This window comes from Mesoplodon bidens, assembly GCF_964165515.1.
Source record: "Mesoplodon bidens genome assembly, chromosome: 11".
In the NCBI taxonomy this organism is placed as follows: Eukaryota; Metazoa; Chordata; class Mammalia; order Artiodactyla; family Ziphiidae; genus Mesoplodon; species Mesoplodon bidens.
Window position 1 is genome coordinate 62,033,143 of NC_138167.1, and position 27,540 is coordinate 62,060,682.

General features: G+C 54.1%; 1 protein-coding gene across 1 annotated transcript in view; it reads left to right on the forward strand.

Moving 5' to 3' along the window:
- The first annotated feature begins 2,364 nt into the window (after window positions 1–2,364).
- The window catches only part of PHF21B (PHD finger protein 21B), a 96,898-nt gene continuing 71,722 nt past the window's right edge, over window positions 2,365–27,540 (forward strand). The window contains exons 1-2 of the mRNA XM_081249556.1: window positions 2,365–2,652; window positions 3,507–3,572. Of these exons, the coding sequence (XP_081105682.1) occupies window positions 2,599–2,652; window positions 3,507–3,572 (120 nt within the window). The 5' untranslated portion in view covers window positions 2,365–2,598. The remainder of the gene's footprint in view (window positions 2,653–3,506; window positions 3,573–27,540) is intronic.

Sequence of the window (27,540 nt, forward strand, 5' to 3'; positions counted from 1 at the left end):
TCCGGCAGGTGTCTCCCAGGCACGATACCGCTCAGCCTCTGAGCTGGTAGGCAAGTGACTGGACAGGGTCTGGCCACCCACTTTGCAGGAAGCAGAGTGACAGTCTGTCATGCTGCTGTTGGCTTGATGGCTCGACGCGGGGAAGCAGTTACTTTTACTCTGGGGCAGAATGTCCCCCTTGCTAAGTAAGCTCTTCATGGTGAGTCTTCAGAGGGAGGAGTGAAGAACTGATGTGTAGAAATTAGAAGAAGTTCCCAGAAAAGGTGGCATTTGAAGTGACTCTTGGGGGATGAAGAGGATTTTAAAAAGTGGGTTCTGAGAGAAAGGGCATTCCAGACGGAGGGCATAGGGAGGGCACAGCATGGGCCAAGGGAGGGTGTCCCGGTGTGCAGGATGCTTTCAGGGAAAAGTGTGTCTGAAGCAGCAGCACAGGACTCCTTGTAGGTTTTGTTTTTGTTTTTGTTTTTTCTCCACATAACCAGTTCCCTCACTGTCAGAGAGCACCCAGCCCTAGGCCTTTGTCACTTGCTCAGGAATTAGGTAACTGAAAACAACAGAGAAGAGGATCATTGACGGAAACTTGCAAACAGCACCATTTCCCAGCCAGACTCTGCCTGAGGCTGTGTAGGTCATGGACAGCTTGAATATCCTCTCTGTTGATTTAATTACATACATGGCCAATGAAATGATTATGAAATTTTACTGAAAAGCCAGTGACATTTACAGTGATTACAATAGGAACCCTCTCGCATGCACTCTCCCTCTGGCCCTGGGAACACTGGTCCCTGGGCAGTCCACTTTCCCTGGCTGGCCGTCCAGGCCAGCTAAAGTGCTAAGTAGAGGGGACACCATCCAAGTTGGGCTGAACCTGGAGTGGAAGGAGCCAGAGTCAGACTTTTTGTTTTGCATGTGGTGAGCCCTGCTTTTCCCCAGCTGGCGCTAGACGAAACCAATGACAACACTTCGCACACGCATTAGTTTTCTGAGTTTTTGACAAAGCTCACAAAGTAATCAGTGATTCCTCACTGAGTGTTTCCCAAAGGCTAGGTGCTGGCAGTGGGGAGAAGCCCCTGGTGTTTGGGGGGCCCAAGAAACACAGAAGTCACTTGTGGCAAATGTCCTGACTAGGAGGTCAGAACAACACTGGGGTCCCGACCTGAAAAAAATTCCAACAACTTCTGCTGACAGTAGAAGCAAGGGGCGGCATGTTGGCACATGCTGAAAGGGGCCATTTGTTAACTGCCTGTGCCTGGGTATTTTTTGTGCTGCAGAGGAATACGAAGCTATAATGATTTATCGGTGTAAATGTTTAACGTTTACTTTGAGTAATACGGTTGCACCATTTCTCCCCAGCATCTCTCAAACATACCAGGATGCTACCGATACGGCACAAAGCTTTCCGACGTTAATTGGTAAAGATGGTAACTCCACGATGCTAATCGACTCGGAGACATTAACCTCCTGGCTGCGGGGCTGGGAGTTTTGAAATGCGATCTCGGCAGCTGTAGTTATAACTGTTTAATGTCATATTGACCGGGCACGTTTACGATTTTTAACAACAGTCTTAAAAAGTCCAGTGACATCTGTTGAGAGTTTAATTGTGAGTGTAAAAAAAATCATTAAAGGAACAGTCAAGAGATCAATTTTCATACTGTTTAAATAACACGGTGGCCATCAGGCGGTGGCGGAATCTGGCGACATGAGTAATTTAATCTCCCAAGTCGCAGCGCCAGTGCACAGGAGGCAGTAGGGGAGGGAGGCGGACGGAGACAGAGAAAGAGGGAGCAGGGGGAAAGAGGGTTCGGCGAGAGCCAGAGGAGAACAGAAATGGAAAAGTGGACATTTCCCCTCCCACCGGAAAGTATCTCCAACCCCGGCCTCAATCTGGGCGTCCGGTTTTCCTCGGGTTTGGCTGGGGGCGGGGGCAGAAAAGAGGAGGAACGGCTGGCGCGAGCGGTCCGGGGGCTGGTGCCCCAAGCCGCGGACTCGGGAGTTTGCGCCCCTCCGCGCCGCCACTTTTGTTCTGCGCTCCAGGCGCCGGGCCGCGGCGGGGCGGCAGTGCGCACGCGCGGGCGGGGCGGGGGCGGGGCGGGGCGGGCGGCGGGCTCCGGCACCGCCCCCCGCCGCCCCGGCCCGCTCCATCCGGGCACTGCCGAATTAGCATCGTGCCGCGGCACAACTTTGCCGAGGCCCAGCGAGATACAGGCGCACGCGCCGGAGGAAATATAGTCCCTGCTGGCTGGCGGCTCTCGCGGGCGGCGGCGGCGGCGGCGGCGGGGCGGGCGCGCGCGGGGCTGCGCGGGGCTCCCGGCGCCGGGGGGCCATGCGCCGGGCCGCGCCGGCAGCCTGGGGACCCGGCGCAACTTGCCGGGGAGCCTGAGGAGTTGGGGCGGCCGCGGGCTCGGCGCCGCGGCGCCCGGCCGCCTTTCTTCCCCATCGCCAGAACCCGCCTCCCTTTTGGCCGTGGGGGAGGGGGCTCGTGTCCCCCCCCTCCCCAGAGACCCGGTCGGCCCCCGTCCGCTCCAGCCCCCGCGGAGCCGCGCAACTTCCCCGGAGCCGGGGCCAAAGTGAGCGCAAAGTGCTGCCCAAGTTGCCGGGATGGAGCTGCAGAGCCGGCCCGAGGCGCTCGCCGTGGAACTCGCGCGCCACCAGGTAGGCGGTCGGGGGCTGCGGGCCTGGGGTCGGGGCTCCAGGCACCGGAGACCCGCGTCCTCTTCCTCGTCGCAGGGTCTTCCGGGCTGGAGGGGCTCGGAGGGGCCCCTCCTTGAGCCTGCCCCAGGGGCGGGTGGAGTATGTACATGAACGGACCCCCCTTTGGGCTTCCCCTCTGCCCCCCCTTTCGTACAATCCTGCACAGTTTGGGGGTCGAGGGCCCGTGGGACCCGAGCCTGGTGTCTTCTCTTTCTCGAGCAGGGTCTGCAGGACAGGGGTCCCTGGAGGGGACCCCTTGGTGCGCCTGCCCGGGGTGCGTGTGAGAGTGTGTGCGCCGACCCCCTCCGGCCCCCATACCCCGGTGCAATCCTGCACAGTTTGCAAAAGTAGTTTTGGCGATTGTTGCTCGGGCGAGCAGCGGCGTGGCGGCCGGAGCCCGAGCGGTATTGCGGCGTGCGCGTGTGTGTGTTGGGGAGATTAGGACGCGACTTGAATATTTATGAGCTTTGCTCGACACGGACTCGCCGTGTTTACTTGGCTCTTTGTTCCTCCCCCCTCCCCCGGCACACACTCACACTCACTCGCACACGTACCCCGGCCTGCAAACTTGCACGGCTCGGGCCGCGCCGCCGGGTGGCCACGGCCCCCGCCCCGCCCCGCGAGCTGCCCAGATGCGGCGGCAGCCACAGGTAAGCGGCCCCGTGCGGCACTGCCCGGCCGCCGCGCGTGCGGGACGCGGCCGGGGGAACTTGGGGCGCGCGGCTGGCGGCCCGGGGGCTGCGGCCCGCGGGGCTCCCGGGCGCACTTGACGCCCGGGGCGGCCGGCCTGAGCCCGCTCCTCCGTGTTTCCGCAGAACGGCGACCTCAAGAAACAGCTCCACGAGAGGCAGCCGCGGATCGCCGCGCTCAGCGACAAACAAGTAAGCGAGCTGGAGCCTGCCCCCCGCCTCCCGCCCGGGGTGGGGAGGAGGGGTCGCCGGGCACTTTGGCAGCACCCTGAAAAGTGCCGGCCTCGGCGCCGCGCGCTCAGACTCCCAAAGGAGTCTCTCCAGCCCTCAAAGTTACCCGCCCCCCCTTTTCTGGAAAGAAAGAGCCGGATTCTTGGAGGCCGAGGGGGGAGAGCGCGGCTCTCGCGGTGGCCGAAAAAGAGAAGCTGCACTTAAAAGGCGGCGAGCAGCCCGGCGTCCATTTTGAGTTGGTGGACATGTTTTTGGAATGTGGAAATTTCTCCCGGCTCAGTGTCCCCCCGCCTCACGCTGTTGTGAGGGTGGGGGGAGAGGGGGCGGTAATTCGGGCCTGGACACCAAACTACTTGGAAGCGATTTCTGGGTTCCGTTGCAAATCTTATTTAAAGAATCGTTCCTCCGGGCTCCCCTCCCCTCCACTTCTCCAGCATCACTTTTATTCTTGGAACCTGACGCCAGCTCCCGGGGAACAAAAGAAAGGCGCCCCCAGGACCCCCCCAGTTCTGCCCCAACTTTGGTCTCCGGGCATCAGGTGTAGACTGGGACACGCAAGAAGCTCCTTGCGAGGGGGGGCACGGCCGCCGACCCCTCCCGGCCCCTCGGCGAGGAAAAGTTGTCCATTGTGACTTAGTTGCGCTGAGCTCAGCGGTAGGGGTTTCAGCACCACGAACAGATGCCGCCGCCGGAGCGCGGCCGGCCGCGCGCCCCCGCCCCCTCCCTCCCCGCCGCTCGCTCCCCTCCCCCTCCGCCCCTCCCCCTGCGCTCCCTGCCGGCACACGCACTCCCTCCCCTTCCCCGAGCCGCCCGGAGCCGAGAACTTTGAGCGGCGCAGCCAATGGCGCTCTCGGGGCTCCGAGGCTGGCGGGGGCGCCGGAGCCCTCCCCACTGCCCCCTCCCCTCCCTCCGCCCGCCCCGCGGGCCCGCCCCCGCCCCGCCGCGCCCCCGGGCCATCGATCGCGCTTCCTTCGGAATGCCGGCCGCAGCCGTCAGCGTCAAACTTGGCCCGCGCTGGCCCCCGCCCCACCACCGGCCGCTGAGCTGGCCCCCTTCTTCCTCCCCCAACTCCCGGTGGGGGCGGTCCGTGCAGAAGCCCCCTCCCCGGAGGGATTGGCGGTGCGGGGAGAGACGTGGACGAGACTGGCGGGGGAGAACTCGGAGGCCGGGTGTTCATTTCGAGTCTTTAAAGTTGAAAAGTGGTGGGAGGGGGCGCGCGGGAGATGAGGGGGCCGGGGGTTGCGGAAAGAAAGATGGCTGTTCCCGCGGGTCCGCGCCTGGTCGGGGGCGCCCGGCTGGACGGGAGGGTTGGGACGAATGCATTAACCCCTTTCTGGCGGTGCCGCGGCCCCCCTCCCCGGCCGCGCGCGCCCGACCGGCCCGCGCCCCCGCTCAGGAGTGGAAGCTTCCATTCCCGCCGGAGGGGGGGGGGCCGGCGCGCGGCCCCGGCGAAGTCGGGAGTTCGCGGGGGGAGGGGACCCAGGCCCGGCATTACCATTTTGATTGCTTTGATGCCATTTTTGGAGGGGGAGGGGTTGGAAGACCCTTCTCCGCTGAGCACAAAGATGTTTAATCACTGTATGGAATCAAATCAAATACTTTCTTAAAAAAAAAAATCCACCACCAAATCTGGTACAGTGTGATAGCCGAGGGTTACTAAGCCTTTTTTTCACTGGGTAAAACGGCAAGTTGTTGACTCTTATGCTCGGAGTAGAAGATTTAAAAGAGAGAGAGAGAAAATCCAATAATCCGGCAGCTTTTATCGCAACAATGTCTCTTTATGTGTGCTTCTACATGGCAGTAGTTTTACTGTTTGGAGTGGCTTTTCGGAGCTTAGGTTTGATCATTTCTGTATTGTAGCAACTATTTCAAGGCTGTTTAAATTTTTATGATGATAGTAAATGAGTGGCTATTTATTATCTGTCATGCTTGAATTTAGATGAGGCAGAGAGAAGCATTTGAAAATCATGTTTGAAGGTTGCGGTGCCGCTCGGCGAAGGAACTGTCCTACTCCAGGCTGCCTTTGCCTTTAAATTTGAACTCGGAGAAGGATGCTTGTGAACGGAATGTACCTCCATCTTTTTGTGTGTGTGTGAGTGTGTGTTTAAAAAGAAAGAAAGAAAGAAAAAAACAAAAACTTTTGTTCTCTGGCCTTTTAAAAATGTTTCTCTTTTAAATGACTAAAAATAACATCCGGTAAGTATCCAGCGTTTGTCCTGGCCATTGGAACTTGTGTTTGTAACTGTAAGTGTGTTGTTTTTCCTTCTTCCTTTGTGGCATTTTATATAGCAAGGGCTCATAAAAGAGGGAGGGAGGGCCTGGGGCTGTGGTGTAGCATGCTAATAAAGCTGCCTTGTCTCTCCCAAGCTCCGCGGTGAAATCCTTCAGAGGTCACCTATGAAATGAGTTGGGCAGACTTAACATTTACTGTCTTTCTCTCCTTGGGAGAGTTTGGTGGAGATTGGCAGCTTGGCTGGGGAAAGGTCGATGCATGAGCTCTTGGAGGTGATTCGGGCTGCACCCAGGGCTTTGAAGAGGAGCAGTAGGCTCTGCTTAGTCACCCCAGCGCCTGCCCAGGAGGAGCTGAAATGCCGGATCAGGGATTAAAAAGCCAGTGTTTCAGAGTTTGCTTTTAACTCAGCAGAATAGTAAAGGTAGTGTCCCTTTAGTGATGTGCTTGGGGAAAAACTCACACCATCTTCATCTCGGGAGATGTGGTTTTTGTCCTGCTCCCGCTTGGAATATGGGATAGAAAGGTTACGTTTCAATTAAAAGTGCACATGAGGATGATGAGCTTGATAGTGAAACGGACAGATGACCCCATTATCCACATTTGTTAGAGATACAATAGCAGCGAGTAATACCTTTTGGTGTCTAGCCACCAATTTCCCATTCATGCCCTTGGCACTGGAATTTATTTAGTTATTTCTAGAAACATGGACAAGTGCTTAAAGATGTTTATCAAGGACTCCTAGAAGAAGATGGGTTGTTTGTTGGTCAGAAGTAGAGAGATACAAATTCTGTGTAAGTGTCCAGCGTTTTTCCCACCATTGGTGGACTAGGGGATAAACAAGAAACCAGTTTCCATAGGACCGTGCTATTTGAAGACAGAGTTCATATTTTTTCCTTAAAAAAAAAAAAATAAAGAGAGAGCTGTGGGGCAGTTGGTCAGATCTGAGTTGTGAGCCAGCCCGCTTTGGCTAGGCTGCATTCCCAGGTGTGGCGGCCCCTCACCACTGGGTTGTGATTCCGGTGGAAGATGGACCCCTTCCTTGTCTTTAACAAGATATGATGTGTGAAGACTTCATTAGTTGCTCCAGTGGTTTTACACCGTGAATTTGCAGCACATGCAGAGAAGTAGTAACATTTTCATCTAAATTGTCAAGCAACAAGCACTTCTGTGTAAATAACAGACCCATCATAAATCCTGGAGGGTTTGTGTTTTTTTCCTCCCTCTTTGGAGTTCTCGGCACAACATGTAGATGCCACGTGAAGCAGGCATCTTCAGACCTGAACTTCACACAAGTTCAGCTTCACCACAGAGTGAGAGGAGCCTCCTGTATCAACTGCAGTCCGAGCTGGCGTGGCGGAGCGCACTGGCCTCCACCCCAGTGAACTTGGGGCCTTGTGTGCTGCTCCATCCGTCGACTTGATGGACTCTGGATTCTAAGGGGATGTCCTCAAGTGCAGCGATAAAAATATGTCTTCTTGAAAGGTATTAAGTATGTGGCATTCGCCCAGGCGCTGAATCACATCTTCGCTGTGATTCACTAGCTATTGTACATTGGACACCAGAGGGATTCCACAGTGGAAGCGTCCACCAAACAAAATTGCAGGGTGGGTTTATTCTGAAAGCTCCCCAGTTGTTTTCAGTCCTTCAGTAAAAGGATGTGCCATTGTCCAAGCTCTGCCCCCGAGTCTGCTCTCATCCAGGAGGCTAAATTTTAATCCTGACCTAGAGTTCAAGATCTCATTCTTAAAATAGCACCATTACATGTGAAAGAGAAAACTAATGCTGTCTCTCCAAGCTCCGCCTTTCATATTCTGGAAAAGAGCATGGGGTTGAGACAGCAGGGGCCCAGTCCTGGCTTTGCCCGCTGCCACCTGCTTGGCCTTGACCCCTGACTCCCCCTCCCATGGCCAGAGTCTCCCAGACCCACACTTTGAGCCATATTCCTGGGGCCCCTCTTCCCCTCCATCTGTCCACCCCTCTGGTCCCTCCCCCATCATCTCTTGGCTGGAAGATTACAGTAGCCTCCACACTGCATCCACTTAAAAAAAAAAAAAGCTTTATTGAAATATAATTCATGTATCGCATAATTCACCCATTTAAAGTTTACAGTTGAGTATTGTTTTGTACGTTCACAGATATTTGCAGCCGATCACCACCATCGATTTTAGAGCATGTTCCTCATCTCAGAAAGAAACCCTTTGGGTATCATCCCCGCTGCACATCCCACCCCCAGACCCTAAGCAACCGCTAATGTACTCTCTGTCTTTATAAATCTACTTTTTATCGCTATAGAGTTATTCTTTCTGGACTTTCATGTGAATGGAGTTATGTAACATGTGGTCTTATATGACGGGCTTCTTTCACTGAGCGTAATGTTTCAGGGTTCATCCAAGTTGTAGCACGTGTCAGTACTCGATTCTTTCTTACGTCTGAATAATAGTCCATTGTATGGGAGACCGCGTTCTGCATCCATTCACCAGCTGATGGGCACTGGGGTTGTTTCCACCTTTAGGCTCTTGTGAAGAGTGTACTGCGTTTCCTCGCGCCCCCTCTGGTTCATCCTCCACCAGAGTAAGTGTCTTAAAACTTGAACAGGATCACGGTGCTCCCTTGCTTGAGACTTTCCAGTGGTTTTCCGCTGCTCTCTGTGGGGGCTGACCCTGCCCCCCTGCTCGGCCCCCGACACTGCGGCTCCTTGGCTGTTACCCAGCAGGGCCTCGGGTACCGCGAGCATCTTCCTGTTCTGGAGACTGCTGACTGTTATCCGTCCTCATCTTTTCATAAAAGTCCGATGTCTCTGCTAGACCATAAGTCCCTGAGGAGCAGGGGCTGTGCTGCTCCGCCCCCTCCCCCCTGAGTTCTGAGAGCAGTGCCTTGTCGGGCTGGATGCCTGTGGGTTGAACGAGCAGATGACTGTAAGAAGATAGGTGTGCGATCTGTGCTGATGAGAAGCGTGGCCCGAGAGGAGCCCCTGGGAGTCGTCCTTTGTAGGCTTGTAGTAAACAGAGTTTTAAAATCATATGTTTGGAATGAGCAGGCAGAGATGAATAAGACTAGAAGCTCCCTGGTCTCGGAAACCTCACAGGAGAGCGAGGTGCAGGTAACCATGTGTCAAGGAAATTCCAGAAAAGTTCTGTGAAAACCATGTCTTGCGGGCCCCTGGAGATGGAAAACAGCTTCCTGGGGGAGAGGGGTCCCCAAGGACGCCTGGGGTCGTGGACAGGAGGAGCCGGTGGCCCAGCTGAGGGCTAATGGCCTGAGAAAACCTGCAGGTGCTGGCGAGTTTCTGGCAGTTGAACCATGGGAGAGAGACAGACACAGCAGAGAAGGCAGGCTGGGGCCGGAGCCAGCAAGGCACCGAATGCCAGGTGAAGGGCCTGGGTTTTGTGCCAGGGCTGGGAAATGGCCGGGGGCTTTCAGGGCTCTGGTGCTGAGGGGAGATTAGAAGGGAGAAGCGTGAAGGAGGCCTGAACCCACTCCCAGCTTGGCCCAGCCGTGTGAGCTCCCTGATGTCTGTCACCTGCGTAGGAGGCTCTTGCAGGGATGGTGGCACCCATGTGTGACGTGGGAGAGGAGAGGAGGCTGCTGGACCCGGGGTGACTGGCACATAACAGGCTGTGAGGGCAGGGACTTGTGCTAAACCTCCCCCTCCTGCCTTCACCAGAGCTTCTTAGGGCTGAGAAGTTAGTGGGGGGACACTTCTGGAACCCTCTAGAAGATGACTCGGTGGGCATCTCTGCGCGATTGGTTCAAGGGAAAAAAATGTGTGTGTCTGTATAACATATTTACATTTATAGGTTATATTTTTATTGTTGACTTTGTTTTTTTTACTGTTTATAAAGTGTATAATAACAAATAGTAATTACAGTTGACCCTTGAGCAACGTGGGGGTCAGAGGTGGCGACCTTCTGCACAGACACTGTGTATATAGTTGGTCCTACATGTAAGGCAGGGCCTCTGTATCCGTGGATTCAGCCACCCGTAGATCACATAGGACTGCGGTATGCACTACTGAAAAAATCTGTGTGTAAGTGGACCCGCATATAAGTGGACCCGCGCAGTTCAAACCCACGTTGTTCAAGGGTCAGCTGTGTATTGATTTGTGCCAATAAATATGCGTGAAGTCTATGCAGTGTATATAGCATCAGTTGACAATTTGTCCAGGATTATATTACCAAAATGAGAGGAAGAATTTGTTGAAATAAGACAAATAATTACCATGCCCCTGCTAAAGTAAAATCTTGCTGAGGAAGGCAGTGATTCTTGCTATTATTTCTGTAGCATTAGGAGCTAAGGAAGAATTCGACTTTTAACAAAGTTTTTATTGTAAAAGCAACACCTGCTCGTTGGGGAAAAAATTCGCAGCGCAGATGTGAGAGTCATAAAGCGTGACCCGTCTTCTGCCCCATCCTACGTGTGGACGAGAGCAGCGCTGGCTCTGAGGTGTGTTCGTAGGATGTGTTCTGTGCGCACGCAGCGTCTGTAACATGGGTAAACATGCTTAATGGATACGCTACTAAGCATGCTATGCGTAAACTTGCTTTTGACACTTGACATTGTGTTCCGGACATCTCTTGGGACCAGTGCAGTTTAATTCCTCAAACATTTAATAATGGGCTCCTGCCTGGTGGAGGATGCTGGGGTGATGGTGGGTGATGTGCTGCTGTTAGTAATAGCGGCATCTCATGTTATAAGGCTTTACCCTTGCAAAGTGGTTTTCCTTGGTCTCTGCTTGCAGAAAGTTTCACATGTAGTTGGGGAGGCTGGCATATCCACCGTTACCTCTCCCGTGAGCTCTCTGCAGGAGAGGTTTAGCTCGTGGGCTCAGCCAGCAGCAGACGGGGTGATGTGCTGTGATGAGGTGCATGGGATCGCTCTCTGGAGGTGACATTCGCACCTGGGGAGAAGCAGAGACATTGCACACCCAGCGCCCTGCTATCTGCAGCACTGATATTCTTCAGTGGGTCTGTTCCATCGCGTCTTTTTATTTGATTGTCGTGATCGTCTCACGGCTTGGGTCAGGTGGGGCAGGTGAGAGAAGGGCAGCTTCCCAAGGTCAGATGGCTTGGGACCCTGGAGAGGGTGCCCTCTGTTCAGTCCCTGCCTGGCCTCTAGCTGGCCCCCTGCCTCTGGGGTCTGACAAAGCGTAGCTGGAAGAGCAGAGGCCTGACAGTCAGGACACCAGGGCTCCTATCCCAGCTCTTTGCCTCCGGCTGTGTGGCCTCGAGCAAGTCATTCTGCTTCCTTGAGCTCTGTTTCCTCTCTGTAAAGTGGGTGTAGTAGTTGTAAAAACTACCTCACCAGGTTATTGAGATGAAATCAGGTCGAAGATGAGAAAGTGCATCTAAACTACTGAGCAGAGCAAAGGGGTTGATCTGAAGAGAACTGTGTTGGCTGCATCAGTGACCCCAGGACACTCCTGCCACGCCCTGCCCTGCACCTGGGGGGCTGGAGCCTTCGCACTGTTGCTGGTCCCTCCTGGTAGAGGTTGACGGTGACTGCGCCGCCTTCTCTGCCAGTCCAAGGAGTTGGCTCTGATACGTTAGCCTATTAAAACACCTGCTGTCGGAACTGTAGGATTGATTTCAATCAACTTTGAATTTTTTCAAGGTGATGACTCTGATGATAACTTTGGTAATCCCATGATGCCTCATTAGAGCTGCTGGCTATGATGATTAGCCCTGTGATTTAGCGGGTTTTTCCTCCAACGCCTTTGTCTATTCAGGACCGAATTGCGGGCTTGCCGCCGTTTCTGCTCCACTTGCACGAGCTGATGCCTGAACGTGGCTGCTGTCCGGTCCGCCAGCGAGCCCGGCTCTGGGCCTGAGCACGTGGTGGGGGGCCCTGCCCGCGGGGCAGCGTCTCGGGCGCACCCTGGTCACGCATGGAGGGCTTGAGGAGGCCCCTTTGCGGCGTGTCTGTTGGCTCGCCCTCCGAGGCCCTTGCCGCAGACATGGGAGGGCTTTGGGGGAAGAGATGGTTTTCTGGAGGAGGTTGCAGCTGCTGTTCATCTTCTCCACACTGTTTGGAATTTACAGCTTTTAAGGAAATATAACTCTGGATTTGACTTTCCTTGCAGAAGAGTCCCGCTAAGAAGGCTTTTCACTTTTGTCTCCGAGAAGCATGTAAGAAAGAGGCTAAGCACGGGCTTTACAACTGGGTAGACTAGAGTTGTAAACCCCGCTCCGTGCTTTGAAGGCTGTAAAATGGGGTAACAGTGCAGCGCCCGTGAGACAGCCGAGAGCTGGCGTGTGGGGTGCTTGGGAAACGACACGGACGTGGCGCTGGCAGGATTAAATGAGATGAGACGTGACACTCGGGCCATGGTGAGCCCTCAACAGGTGGGATGCGGGCGTCACAAGTCACAGCTTTCCCATCTGATGCTGACCCTGGGCCAGGCCCCTTCTAGTGCTCTCCACGGACCAACTCGGTCTCTGTTCACACAGCCCTTTAGGGAAGGCCCGCTCTTAATTACCGTTTTACTTGGGGGATGGCTGAAGCCCAGAGAGGTTGAGCGGCTTGTTGACATCACACGGCTGGCAAGGGGAGGAGCTGTGGTCCAGTTCTGGGCCCTTGTACCCTCGTGATCTTAGCCCCTACGCTGGAGCCTGTGGCGAGACATGACAACACTCTGCGCCCTGCATGTGGGAAGTTTGGTGTGTCACCTAACTCCAGGGCATGTGTTCCAGTAAAAGGAGATGGAGATAGTATGTCAGAGAGGACCACCAGCGGGTTAGCAGCTGTTTGTGATAACGAGTGGGAATTTCACCCTGAAGTGGAAGGTCGTGGAACTTGGGAGGGGGCCTGGGTCTGCATCCGGTCTCTGCCTCTGGCACCGGGCTGGGGAGTGTGGGGCAGGCTGGGTGAAGCGAGGGGTCTCGGCAGTGCAGAAGCTGAGCCAGCGGCGGGCGGGAGGTTTGGACTTGACCCCGAAGCAGATACTCCTCCACCCCCTGCTTTGTCATCCCCGCTGTGGCCTGAGCCCCTCTCTGGCTTGGCTACTTCAATATTTCCTGTTATCACTGTTGTTGTTGTTTTCTACTTTAAGGTGGAGGCATCTTTCTCATTTTGAAACGGCCTCTGTTCTCCAAAGGAACCAACATGCTTCCTTAAGTTTTTTTTTTTTCCCTTTGGGTCATTACTTATTGTTTAGTAGTAGTTTCCGAGTGTGTGATGAGAAATGCTGATGCAGCTTTGTTCTGGTGATGACCTCTGACTGCCACCAGCGGGCGTCCCTGAAGCCTCAGATGGGCTGTGCTTTGCCTTTTTTTTGGCTTGGCACCTGTGTTGATCTTGTTAAAGCACAGCAGAAAGAAGTACATCCATGGGGAATTTTTTTTTTCTTTTATTGTTCAGGGTTGAGTGGTCCTTAGCCCCCAGGTAAGATAAGGTCAGGTTGTGTGGGTCCTTGTCTCAAAGTGGGGACAGTGCTGCTTCCCAAGCAGGGTTGTCCCAAGGGTCAATGAGGACGTGTGTCTCGAGTTCCAGGTGTAATTCCTGGCTGGCCTGCAGCGGGGCAGCTGAGTAATAGGGGAGCTGTTATCAGCATAGTTTATTAACAGTCATATGAGAAACAGGGACCTGGCAGTGCCCCCGAGATGCAACTGCCATGGAGAAGTAGACGGGCAACTGTAGCTTTTTGTTGGGACAGAGACTTCTGGGTTGCTTCTTTGTCTCCACAGACGGGTGTGTCCGCAGTTGGGACTGGGCCCTAAATTGGGATTTGGTCTTTGGACCCGAGACTTGGTCTGATGGTGTAAAACATAGGATGTGCAAGGCCGGGGGGCCTTTGCAGGGCACCTCCCCAAGCCCCCTTTTTCCAGCTGGAACTACGGCCCTGAGTAGAGGTGGTGATGGCACCCGGGGGCCCCGGGGGTCCCAGGGCTCCAGTCTTCCTGACCGCAGCGCAGCCACACGAGAAGCCCGTGGTTTTCCTTTAAGCCATTAAATTCTGTTCTCTGGTATTTTGTTTCAGAAGCGGTTTGCCCACAGGGGTGGCCGCTGTTTGAGACATGCTGGGGTCCCACACACGATGCCCTCGTGCCGACAGTGGGGCTGCTGGGGGCACAACACAGTAGTTTTCAGAAGGTGGTCATACTTTCAGAGCAGCTGGCTTCCGGTCGGCACAGGTCGGGGTCGCAGCTCTGGCAGGACACAGTGCATTCTGGAACTGTCCGTTTTATGAAACTTATTGCATCAGATTGACTGTCGATCTCTAGGTGCAGGTACATTGCAGGAAGCTGAGTACCTACCGGGCCTGCTCGCCGCCCAGACTGCCTGCATGCGTGTCTGCACTGGGGGGTGGAGACCGGTTGTGGACGTGTGTATGGCCGAGGCCGTAACCTACACATTCACAAACGGGGAAGCGTCTATCAGATTTTGCAAAGTCACCCTCCAAAGTAGAAAAGGTGATAAAAAGCACTAATTTGGGTAGGGATCAGTCTTTAGGGGAAACAGTGGCTGCCTTTTTATCTCTTGGGGGGAGGCAGCAGAAAGTTACTTGAAATGGCAGATGGGGGCCCAGCGGGCCATCGTGGGGGACACCGTCATCAGTTTGGGGAGAAGCTTTTTGCCCCAGGAAAGAGAACAAGGCAGGGATGGGGCAGGCAGAGAGAGGAAGGGAGAGGGGTGTGTTTCTTTTCCGTGTAACTCAGGCGGAAAGCCAATCTGCACATGTAAATGAACTTGAAAATGCAATTAAAAATATATACATATTAGAGACTGTGATCCAGAATTTACTGTGAGATGCAGGTTACCAGGTGACAAGCCGCATTCCTTACAATCAGTGACACTAACTCTTCTCCGTGATTAATGCGTCTCAGTGGTGATGAATGCACCCCAGATGAACGCTGCATTATTCCTTAAGCTACTGCCCCGCTGAGTGCAGAGTTTTCTGTGCCTTCATCACCAACGTCCTTCTCCTAGCTGTCACTGCCAAGGGGACACGGGCTCAGGAAGTTTCCTCCAAGGGCTTGTCCTGGCTCGACGAGAGGTGACAAAACAGTCAGCCGTGTTGTTGTGGACAGAGGTCAGAGGGGCCCTGGATGCTGTTACGGCTGCAGGCGCTGGGAAGTGGGCACGTGGCAAAGAGTGCCAGGCTGGGTCTTAGAGCAGGATCTGGGGCCTGGGAGGCCAGGGAGGTGCGGCGTCCGGGGCTGGAAGGGGACAGGGCGGCAGAGCCCCTGTGTCTCGTGCTGCTTTGTGTGTCCTCTGGGGTGTGCCCACCAACGTGTGCAGAAGTGAGCACTCGGATGGCGAGGGTGGCAGCCACAACTCGGTGCTGAGTTGCGACATTCGGCACATGCTACTGGGCGCCCAGTCTGTGCTGGGCACTGGGGACACAGCAGTGGACAGAATAGGCCCTTGAGATGTGTCCACAGTCCAAGAGGGGAAACAGGCAATAGGCAAAAACCATCATAAATGAGTTATGGAGTTGGTGGGAAGGTGACCAGTGCTCTGGCAAAGGGTAGAGCGGGGGAGGTGTGCAGGGCTGGGGGCAGGTGGCTATTTTAAATAGGGTGTTCGAGAGGGGCCTCAGGCCTTGGAGCCAAGGCCTGCAGGAGTAGCTGGAGGAGTGAGCCCTGTGGCTCTCTGCAGGAAGAGTGTCCCAGGTAGAAGGAACAGCTCGTGCAAAGGCCCTGAGATGGGTCATGCCTGGCGTTTCCCGTGGAGGCCAGTGTGGCCGGGAGAGTGAGTGACAGGTGAGTGTGAGGGTGGAGGTCAGAGAGCTGATGGAACAGGGCGGCAACTGGCCTCTCCAGCACGGCTGACCCCCACCTTTAAATCACCAACTGGCCGTGATGAAGAAGAGAAAGCGGCCCTTTCATGGGGCAGAATTTTGACTAGACGCTGGAAGGTACCAGAAGGCCAATTTCAGCTCCAGGTCTGGCGGAATTCCCTTACAGAGGGATCTGCCTGGGGCTAGAATTAGTTGTTCTGAGACCTTTGACCGCCAAGGCAGCACCTCATAGCAAAGGGGAAGCGGCACCAACGCCAGTTGGGTGGGAGGCCAGGCTGGCTGGCCCTGTGCTGGGGTTCTGTGGTTCAGAAAAGCCCAGGCTCATCAGGGTTCCATCCCTGACCAATCCCAACCTGAGATGCTCTGACCCTCGCCGGATCACAGACTGACGCTGCGGGCGGGCTGGAGAGCAGTCCTGCTGAGGGCCAGGCCTGCTGGGGAGTCATGTCCTGCGGTGCGAGGGGACGGGGCAGGTGGGGCAGCCAGGCCAGCGCCACCCCTGCCATCACTTGGCGTGGGCCCCAGGCAGCCTGCTTTTTTGATTTTTTTTCAAGAGGAGCCAGAAACCCATGCTTATGAGAAATCTGCAGTTTAGATGTGGGTGGTACGTTATGGCCTTTTCTAGACGCATTGGCCCAAAGGACACTCCACAGCCCAGACCGAACCTGCATCCTCTGGTCACCCTTCCGAGTCCCCTCGTCCGGCTCCATCAGGCTGGCCGTGATCTGGTAATTCCCTGCCTCCGTGTCCCCCGCTCACCATCCCGCGTGGTACCTACATTCAGAGCTATGGGGCGAGTTGAAGTCAGATCGTGAGCCCTGAGGTCCAGCGAGCCCGCCGCCCCGGAGCCCCCAGCGCTGTTATGGGGGGAACAGTCGCTGATGCTGCGACTAGAGGGCCGCTGAGTTTCTTCAAGAGCCTTCGTGTCTCATTTAGATAAAGAAGTGGCGCTCAAATATATTTCTGTAAATAAAACAGTCCCGCCCCCAGCCCCAGCCCAAGTCAGTGGCTTGTTGAAGTTAGTTTATTAATGAGCCTGCTGAGTGGGCTTGAATGGGGGCTGCGCTCTCATATCGCGGATCTAATTATAAACACGAGGGACGCTACCAAATAAGCAGCCTTTAAAGGGAGAAGAGTCTGACAGCTTGGTTTAAAGTGTCCTTTAATGAACTTCTTTGGCACTTGTATCTTAGCAACACATTTTATTACGTCCCGGTGCAGCTGGACTCGGGCACGGTAATTTATCCCCCCCCAGCTCCCCCCACTCTGACTTTCTTTGGTGACTGGAGGGAGGAATGTACTGACCCGGTTTTTCATGGCTGGGCTTGCATCCCTTCTGCTTTGTTTAGTTGATGAAAAAGGCAAACAGGGTGCCGGGAGCAGGGGACCTTGCAGGCCGGCAGGAGGGACGGTGGCCCCAGCCTGGAAGGTGGGCGGCTGCCCAGCTCGGATGCCTGTGTCGCAGGCTGCCTTGTGGACATGCTGAATCTCTCTCCAGCACACCCTGGGTTTGGGTATTTTTATCTGGACTTCTTTCCTGTTTTGACACTAATTTGGATACGGCGGAAGTAGGGACATTTGCAAATCTTTCCTCGTAATCAGCAAGCCTGTGAGTGGGGATGGGAAGTGTTCTAGATGAAGTGGATGTGGGGGAGGGCAGCACAGGAGCAGGGCTGGGGCATTGGGCTGGGGGGACCTTCTGGCCTGGCTGCTCCTCAGCCCAGGGACCCAGGCCGGTACTTCCCTTCCCTGAGTCTTAACTCTCTCTTGTCTGCTGTATGAGGCTCCTGCGGCTGCTGTAACAGAGCGCCACATGCCGGGCAGCTTAAATCTACTCCCTCCTGGTCTGGAGGTCAGAAGCCTGAAATCAAGGTGCCTGCACGGCCACGCTCCCTCCAGAGCCAAGGGGAGGATCCTTCCTACCACTTCCAGCTCCTGCGGGCTGCTGGTGCTGCTGGGCTCGCGGCCGCACCACTCTGGTCTCTGCCTCTGTCTTCACGTGGCCGTCTTCCCTCTGAATCTGTGTCTTCTCTTCTTACAAGGACCCTAATCATTATATTTAGGGCCCCCCAATCCAGTATGATCTCAACTAATTATATCTGCAAAGACCCAATTACCAAATAAGGTCACACTCTGAGGTTTTGGGTGGATGTGAATTCTGGGGGGGGGACACTGTTTAACCCAGTGTATCTACCAGTTGAAGCTAGTCACGCCTCCTCAGATTATGGTTGGGGGTCCAAGTAGGTGGAGGTTCCTCCCTGCTGAGCCTGCCAGGGCCTCCTTCCCTACAGCCAGGAGCCGAGATGGAGAAACAAAGGTGACCTGCCCCGTTGCAGGAGTGGGCTGGCTGTGTCTGCTGAACACATTACCTTCTGGGGGTGGGAGGATGGAGCCTGCACTCTCCTGTGGCAGGTGAGAATGTGCCTTTACTTCTTCCAACAACTTTGAGTCCTACTCCCGTCCCCATTTTTTTTACTTTTTTTTTTTGGCCACACCACACAGCCTGCGGGATCCCAGTTCCCCGACCAGGGATCGAACCCAGGCCCCCCTGCAGTGGAAGCACGGAGTCCCAAACACTGGACCGCCAGGGAATTTCCACCGTCCCCATTTTTCAGGGGATGAAACTGAGGCTCAGAGCAGTGCAGTTACTCATCCAGGGGCTTAGCTTGGGCTGACATGAACTGGGGTGGCGTGGGTCCCCAGCGCCTGCACCGACTGTGTATCATACCTACCGGCTGCTACCAAGACAGAACACCCAGCCTGCGCAAGCAGCTGGCCCCTGCCAGCAGGGCCAGTGTGCTGCCAGCCCAGGGATGCCACACGTGTGTACGGGATCTGAGGTTCACCAGCGCCCCCCTTCCCTGCATCTGATGCCGTGTGGTCCTTGGCACCTCGGGGAGTGGCGGATTGGGGGGATCCCTGTTGCACTGAGGGTGAGGATGCCAAATCCCTGCTGCATCCCCAGGGCTGATGGATAAGCTTTGATCTTTCTGAGTCAGTTTCTGCATCTGTAAAATGGGCTAACACTTTACCATCTTCCTCAGAGGGTAATCGTGAGGATGAGATGAAAAAACACAAGGGGAAATCCGGCCTGTGGGCTCGGAGGGCTGGGTGTGGGGCCCACAGGATGAGCAGGAGGCCCCAAGGGTCACGTGACAAAGGGCGGGATGTCATCCCACCAAAGTGTGTAGCTGGTTGCCCAGCAAGTCGCCTGCCCAAGTGGCTCCTTTGCACATGTGCGTCCCATTCCCCCAGAAGGTCCTGGAGTCCAGGCGAGACTCAGGAGGAGCTGTGGGAGCTGCCTCCCAGTGGACACACGTGGGGCCACGTCCTGCCTCTGCCTCTGCAGGCTTGGCCGTAGAGACCTCTTCTGCCCTGGGCCCCGGGCTGCGTGCACGTGTGCTCTCCTGGCTCCCAGGTCCTGCCAACAGGTCGGGGTTTAACCATCGTCCTCTAGGCAGTGCCTCCCCGACACCCACTGCCCTGGGCCCCAGTTCTTTGCCTCCAGTACCCACCCCCTGATGCTGCTACTCCAGTGATTACTAGAGAGTGGGAGCTGCGTGAGGTAGGGCCCCCCGAGGCCTCTCCTGTTGCGCTGGCTCTGGGCACATTGCAGGATCTGGCCAATGGCCTGGCCCCTGGGGGACTGGCCGTGTGTGGTTTGTAAAGGAATCCTTTTCCCCTGGGCCACTCTTTAATCAGGTGCTTCAGTGTGGACCTGTGGAAACATTTGTTGAAAGACCATTGGTCATTCAGTTGGTCATTCAGCCAGTATTCAGTGAGTGACCATTGTGTCCTCGGCGCCAGGTGACCGTGGCCTGAGAGGTAAAGAGGAGGAGGTGGCCTTGGGTCATCGTTATTATCAATATTGTTGTCATCAGTAAAAGTCTGCTTTACCCCATGTAGGTGCCTGCGTGTCCTTTTACCCCTACCCCCCACCCCGCTCCATCCACCCCTCCTAATTCTCTAGGTCCTGCCCTGTGACAGATGTCAGGGACTTGGATGTATATGAGACACAGCCTCTGAGAACAAGAGTGAGAGGGAGGGGGGGGAGAGGAAGGGAGGGAGGGGGAGCGAGCAGGCCGACAGCCGCTGCACCCAGCTGTCACGGGGGCTCTGGTACAAGCCTCTGGGGTGAAGCTGCCGGTAGGGGGGGTGGCGCTCAGTTCTTGCTGGAAAGCATTAGGGTGTGAATCTGCCCATTTGACAGATGAGGAAACCGAAAGGTAGAGAGATTAGGTGACCTGCCCAAGGCCCACAGCGAGTGAGGGGCAGCACCTGGATTCTGGAAGCTTCTGCTTGACTGCAGGAGGCCCTCTTACCTCCACTTTGCAGATGAAGAAACTGAGGCCCTGCGAGGCCAAGTAACTTTCCCACCTCACCAGCTCCAGGTCCCCAGCCAGGTCTTCGACCCCAGAGCTTTCCCTTCTCCTGGGCTGTGCTGGAGGAGGAGTCCTGCAGCCACGGATGGAGGAGCCCTGCCCACCGTCCTGACCTCGAGCTGGCTCGGCCGCGCTCACACTGCCCGCTCCCTTCCCTTCCTGCTGTCCACTCCCCTCCCAGCTCAGAGTCCAGTTCAGGCTGCAGCTCATTCGCATTGCTCTGCGCCCATCACCACCGTCCTCCTGAGCGTCCACTCTGACCCGGCAGGCAGGGCGGCACTGTCCTTACGTGCCACGTAAGCTTCAAGTGGCTCTGTCCAAACCCTTGCAGGATCCTTCCCTGGAGGGGAGGTTAGTGGTACTTCCTAAGACTGCAGAGGGTGTGGAGGGACGGGAATTGCATGGAGCTGAATTTTGTCCTAACCTCAAGAACTTTCTAAGGATCAGGGTGTGCATGGAGAGAGCTGGCTACCCCAGGAGGTAACAAGCTTCTGCCACAGTGAGGGATGCTGGGGGTGTTTGCACGTGGGGTTAGACGGGGCCAAGTGGGATCCCCTCCGACCAGGAGTCGGCCCAGCAGTCTGAGCAGTCTGTGGCCCCGGCCACGGCTCTGTTTACTGAGTGCATCCTGGGAGGCACCAAAGGAAGGGAAGTCCAGGGTTCTTGGCAGCCCCTTCCCCCTCCAAACCCAGCTGGCCCCCTGGCCAGCACAGAAAAGCCAGTGGGGACGCTGTCCCGTGTCCCTAGGTGAGTCCTCCTGCCATGTGCCTGGATGGAGGCCAGCAGAGCCAAGAACCAGGCTGGAGGAGGGGGAGGCGATGGAGGCGGGTGAAGCGAGCGCGGCACAGAGCCGCCAGCCAGGACACGGCCTCTGGAAAGACCCCTCTTTCTCCAGGAAGGTTTACTCATTCTCACTTCACATCCTTGGTGCACAAAGGCGAAAATTACAAACGTTCATGACTGACTTGTGCCCCAGCTGGAGTAAGGCCCGCTTGCACTGCTCTGGACAGCAGCTGAGGCTGTCCCCGCCCCTCAGGGACAGGTCCCCCGTGACAGCCCCGAGAGGTGGGCAGGCCCAGAAGTAGGCTCAGGACGGGGGACCTGTGTTGATCCCACTGTTGACCGTAGCAGCTTCCCTTTGGAGGTGCACAGAGCTCGCCTCAGACGGGCAGTTAGTGGACTTTTGCCTTTTCTTTTTTTGTTAACACACCATGGATTTGTTAAGTAACACTGAATATTCCATTGTGGAAAAGTATATAAGACGTAAGATTTACCATCTCAACCATTTTCAAGTGGACAGGTCAGTGGCGTTAAGTACATTCACGATGTTATGCACCCCTTACCGTCATCTCTTCCCAAACTGAAACTCTGTCCCCACTCAACACAACTCCGCATCCCCCTCCCCCAGCTCCTGGCAACCGCCGATCTACTTTCTGTCTCTGAATTTGATGACTTTCGGTCCCTCTCTAAGTGGGATCATACAGTGTTTGTCCTTTTGTATCTGACTTATTTCACTGAGCATAACGGCCTCGAGGTCCATCCATGTTGTAGCCGGTATCGGTGCTTCACTCCTTTTTAAGGCTGGATAACATTCCATATGTATACACCCCCTCTTGTTTATCCATTCACCTGTTGATGGACATTTTAGCGATTTCCACCTTTTGGCTCACGGGAATAATGCTGCTGTGAACGTGGGGATACAGGTTATCTGTTCAAGTCCTTGCCTTCAGTTATTTTGGGTACATACCAGAAGTGTAATTGCTGGGTTGGACTTTTGCTTTTCATCCTAGACAAACCCATGGCAGAGAGAAGCTTGAGCTGTTGCCTGGATCGTCCCGAGTCTAGACAGTCTAGGGTCAGCCCCCTCCATCAGAGCGACGTCCTGTGACTTTGGGATCCCTAGTTTTGACATCATCATCTTCTAGGGAACTTGGGGTGTCCCCGCTGGCTTCCCAGCCCCTGGCCAATCTCTGCACTGTGGAGGTGGGTGTGGGTCATGTGGATGCAGCAGAAGCATCCATGAAGCCTGTCGGTTCCTTCAGTGCACACTTTACAAAGGGGAGTTCGTGTCTACGAGGATTTCCCCCGCTAGAGTTTTGTGTTGACATTAAAAACATGGACAATGGGCTTCCCTGGTGGCGCAGTGGTTAAGAATCTGCCTGCCAATGCAGGAGACACGGGTTCGAGCCCTGGTCATGGAAGATCCCACATGCCGCGGAGCAACTAAGCCCATGCACCACAACTACTGAGCCTGCGATCTACAGCCTGCAAGCCACAACTACTGAAGCCCGTGCGCCTAGAGCCTGTGCTCTGCAACAAAGAGTAGCCCCCGCTCGCCACAACTAGAGAAAGCCCGCGCGCAGCAACGAAGACCCAACGCAGCCAAAAATAAATGAAATAAAATAAATAAATTTAAATAAAAACAACGGACATTAAACATGTGACCTGCTTGTGGTAGTTTGTGCAGACGTTACAGTATGTGATTTATTTTCCATTTTTTTCTCTTACAATGATTAGTTAATGCAGATATGGGACCGATTCCCTGGAGTCCTCTCACTCATTAACGACTAACATCTATACAGCGGTGTTTTGGTGTATCCAGCACTGCCACATATATTAACCTACTGGAAGGTCACGTTTCACGGGTGAAAAAGCCATGTCTACGGCCCCTATAGGTAAGAACCCAGAGGAGGGAGGCCCATGGGCTTCGGAGGCCGCTTCCTGGAGCCACTGTCACCACGGCCGAGTCTTGCTCATTCCCTGACCAGGGGTTCAGGGATGTCATTGTTGAAAGGTTCCCCAAGTCTGCTAATGAAGTGGCTGGCTCTTTGAGTGGTTCCTCAGCTGGGTTCCCTCGCTGTGTTGGCCTGGCCTGGCCCAGGGTGAGGTACGCCACCGCCAACTTGTACACAGGCTCCTCCAGGAAAAGAGTAGCAATCCACAGACTCTTCGCAATTAAACTTCTTTTTCTGGCATTAGTATTTCTTAAACTTTTGTTGTTTGGGCTCTAGCAGAGGACAAAATGACTTAAGTAGCAGACAAAAACGTACAGTTGGCTGTGATTATTTTGAGGACTAGGAAGATGTCTGTTTTTGCGTGCAGATAAATGCATTTCTGTTTTCTGCAGTAAAGTCTTTTCTTGGTGGGATTAGATATGTCAGTAGTTCATGGCGTTCTGCAGTATGTTATCTCTAGGCTCTGCTTTTCTAGTTCAATTTGACAGATGCTGACCAAATTCTCCAAGGATTCCCTCTTCATCATTCCCACTGGCTGAGTCCTTTCTGTGACAGGGAGCTTACTGCCTCCTGACAAGTCCACCCAGGCCTGGACAGCTCTGAGTTTCAGGGCAGTCCACCTTGTTTTGAGGCCCATCAGTTCTCCTACTTCCCATCCATCCATCTACCCACTGGGGGAGACCTTTATGATCCAGGGACCGGTAGGCAATAGAGTGTGTGTGTGTGTGTGTGTGTGTGTGTGTGTGTGTGTGTGTGTTGTGTGTGTGTGTTGGGAGCTCCATAGAGTTAAGAACCGTAAGCCTCAGTGTCTGCCGTCAGGGAGCCGCTCATTACCATGGAGAGAGCAGTTAGACAGCAGCCTGGGATCAGGATGTGATGACCAGAGATGGCAGCCAGCGGTGCTCCAGGAGGTCAGAAGACGGGGAGACTTCTTGCTCTAAACCTTGACCCTGAACAATTCCGTGTGGTTTCAACTCTCAGGTCCCATCTCTGATCCTTGTTTGCCTTGTGACCTTGAGCGGGTTATTGACTATCCTTCAGCCTCCTTTTACTCACCTGAGAAGTGGAGATAATACGAGCAATTGCCTGTAGAACTCGAAGGATGGGGCAGGGTGATGGATGGTAGGAGCTTAGCAAAGAGCCTGGTGCACAGTGAGGGCTCCGGAGAAACGATTTCTCACCCTGTGTCTCTAGGCCAGGCCGTTGTCCTCCGCTGCTGAGCTTCGGAGACACCCATCTCCCTGGAGTCCCACTGGCCTCAGCTCTCATCCCTACCACCGTCTTGCCAATTTCACCTCCTAAATGTTTCTCTCACTTTTTCCTGCCTCTGCTACTCCAGTTCACCTCTCAGCAGCCTCCTGACTGCTCTCTTTGCCTTTAGGGTCTGTCTTCCACACCACCACTAAGGTTGTCTTTTTAAAGTATAGTCCTTAGGTGACTTCTCTGTGCTTAAAAAGCATGTCCTACACCCCACTTCCCACAGCAAGAGCTTCACATCTTCCTTAACCTCTTGCCCAGGTGAGCTGAGTCAGGCAGAGGAGCTGCTGTGTTGAAGCTGGGGCCAGGCCTAGAGCCCCACCGTACAGCCTCAGGTCCAACTCCAGGACCACTGGCAGGTGGAGACACCTGGGGCAGTGGGGAACACAGTCTGTAAGTCAGGAACTTGAGGAGGAACATTCAGAAGTTCTTTGCAGTCAGTAGACAGGGCCTTTCATTTTCTGGTTTCAGAGAACTTCTTCAGCCTCATCTCCCAACACGGAACTGTTAACCATTTCCCAGACATACTAAATGCCTGTGGGTCACGGGTCTTAACCTAGGGCAGTGCTCCTGCCTGGACTGCCCTTTCCTCTTGAACAAGATCCTGACCACCCCCCAAAGCCCAGATTAGCTCCTTACCCTCAAGAAAGGCACCTCTGGATTCATGTGGATTGGGTCCTACTGGTGGTAATGATGGTCACGGTGGTAATGGTGGTGGTGGTAGTGATGATGATGGGGCCAAAGTGGGTGGCAGGGATGGTGATGCTGGTGATGTTGGTGGTGAGGATGATGAGATGATGGTAATAAAGGGGATGGTGAGGATGGTGATGTAATGATGCTAGTGATGATAAAGGTGATGGTGATTATGGTGATGATGGTGAAGTGATGATGACATCAGTGATGATGGTGGAACTACCATGTATTGGCCACTTCCTGTGGTAGGTCTGCGTGTTTCTAGTTTAACTTACTTACCATCACACAGCACATCCCTATGAGGAAATATCATCCCCACTGTACACTGGAGGGAACAGAGACACGTATCAGGTGCTAGTGCCGCTCAGCCTTGGCTTTATTACTTTGTGGCGATCAGACCCCTCAGTAAAATGTCTGTGTCTGACACACAGGCTCACAGCAGTTACGTTTGAGTTAATGGATAGTGGATGTGCCTTAGAAACTGTAAACGTGATGGAAATGTTGTTGCTGTTATATTATGTCCTAAAGACAAGATGTTTGTATAAAGAAGAAGAAAAAAGCTTTAAAAGTTCTAAAGTCACTTATGTGGACACCCAGGCAACAAAGTTCCTTGTGCACCACCTGGGAACCCCCTACAGAGTTAAAAACAAGATGACGTAAAACACAAAATGCTGCTAACATTACTTTTAAAGACTGTGGGGCTCAGATTGCGTGTTTCGATGCAAACGCATCTTTCTTTGCAGTTATTTCTGTGACCTTTGATGTCACTCAGTAGGTCTGAATATCCCAGGTCAGCTCCTTGGAAGCTGTCTGTTCCTCTTCTGTCTGAGCCTGCAGTTCTGTTGGCCGCCAGTGGGCACCGCTGAGGTCCTGGAAGGAAATCACAGGCGTGGAAAATGGTATATGATTTTTCTTGAAAATTAAAACTTTAAATGAAAAACAACAACAAGATAAGTAATCCTACCACCTTAAAAATGTACTTGATAAATTGTGGAGCAAGATTTAATACAGATAAGTATACTTGTCAAGTATTTTCACGGATGTAATTGCTACTTAACATATTTTTTAACTCTCAGGTGACCCTTTACCCTTGGCTAGTGGTTTCAGGCTTTGCAAAGACTCGGGCCCTGCTTGAATCTTCGCTCAGGGCCCCTCAGAGCCTGCCCCTTGACTGCCTGCATCTGAATCTCCCAGGAGCTCGTTTGCCAGCAGATGCCTGGTGTCACCCCACACTTGTGGAACCAGGAGCTTCACCACTGGGCCCAAGAGTGTGTGTGACAGGCTCCCCTCAAGATTCTGGAGCCCCTGAAGTGTGAGGACCAGGGCTCAGGGTGAGGATAACCCTTTCCCCTGGCCACCTGACCAAACGGAAAGGTATGGACAGCATGCTTCTTCAGCCCTTACTGGATCTTTTCCTCTTTTGTGATGATGATGGAGATTATTGTGGTGATGGTGGTGATGGTGGTGGCGGTGTTGATGATGGTGGTGATGGTGGTGGCGGTGTTGATGATGGTGGTGATGGTGGTGGTGATGATGATGGTGATTTTGTGATGATGGTGGTGATGGTTGCCATCCCTTGCTATAACCTCAGGGAAAGATTGAGGAGATTAGAGCCTGGAAGGAGAGGCCCAGCTCGAGTCCTCACATTACTCATCTCACATACTTGGGTAAGGCGTGGAAACTTCCGGAACCACATTTGCCCTGCCTGCAAAATGGAAGTAGCAATATCTTTACTAGCTGTAAGGCTTCTGCAAATATTAGTGGTTTTATTATTAAAACTCAGAGGACTGTACTCAATTCTAACCATGTGACATCTTTACGTAAAGAGGGAGAGGTGGAAGGAGGACCAACAGTTTGTGAATAGTCTGATGTCAGGCTGTTGTCCCTTATATTTGATGTATTTAGATATTTCCGTTCACTTGTATTGGTCCCTCTAGGTTGAATTTTAAAACGTATTTCTTTTAAAACTTTAAAAAACAAACCCAGAAAGTGCAAAAGATAATCTGGAGTCGTCATCACCTGCCCTTTGGCCTGGGTCCCGCGTCCCCTGTCCTGGCTCTTGCAGGCTGGCCGCTGGTACCCGCCGGCCGCCCCTCCTCACAGCCTCGGCTCTCCTCTCCTCGCGGGGGCCTTGCCGTTCATGGTGCTGCCACTGCTGCAGTCTCTGCCCGGGTTGGCGAGCTCCCCGGGCCAAGTGGCCTGGGCGGCTGGTCCTCGCCAGGAGTCACCAGCCAAGGCTGAGGAGTGAAAGCAGCCCGGCTCTCTTTTCCCATTTTAGGTTATTGAATAGGTTTCCCCCCACTTTGCCTTTGCTCTATCCAGATCAGATTTTGTTTTGTCCACTGGAGCTTCATCCCCTAACTCCGCGGGCTTTGATCTCGCCGTCGCAGTTGAGGCGTCTTCTCTTGCCGGCCGCTCCTTCGGCCCAGGTGCCTCCTTCCTGTCACAGAGCATGCTGCTACTGTAATACATACTCACCCCTAATGACCTACTTAAAAAATAAGCATTGATTTCTAGATAAAAATCACAATTAACTTTAAATGCCCTCTGTAAACCTTGTTACAAATAATTGCCAGAAACACACAAAGTCTGAAATTAATGAAAATCGACAGCCTCATTTGATGCAGGGTGTGCTTCTCATTTTTTCAGTTATGTATCTGAGCCACGTGGATATTGCTTGGGCAGAAGCTGTGGCTGCAAGATGCCGGGTGGGGGGATTTGCTGGAGGACACCATGCAGGAGTGGGAAGCACATGGGTTTGGGGTTGCCCAGTTGCTGCTGGCGGCCCTGCCTCCTCTTTTGGTGGTTGGATGACCTTCTGAGCCTCAGGCTCCTCATCTGTGAAATGGGTTTAGTAGTAGCAACCTCCCAGGATCACTGGCCAGTGATG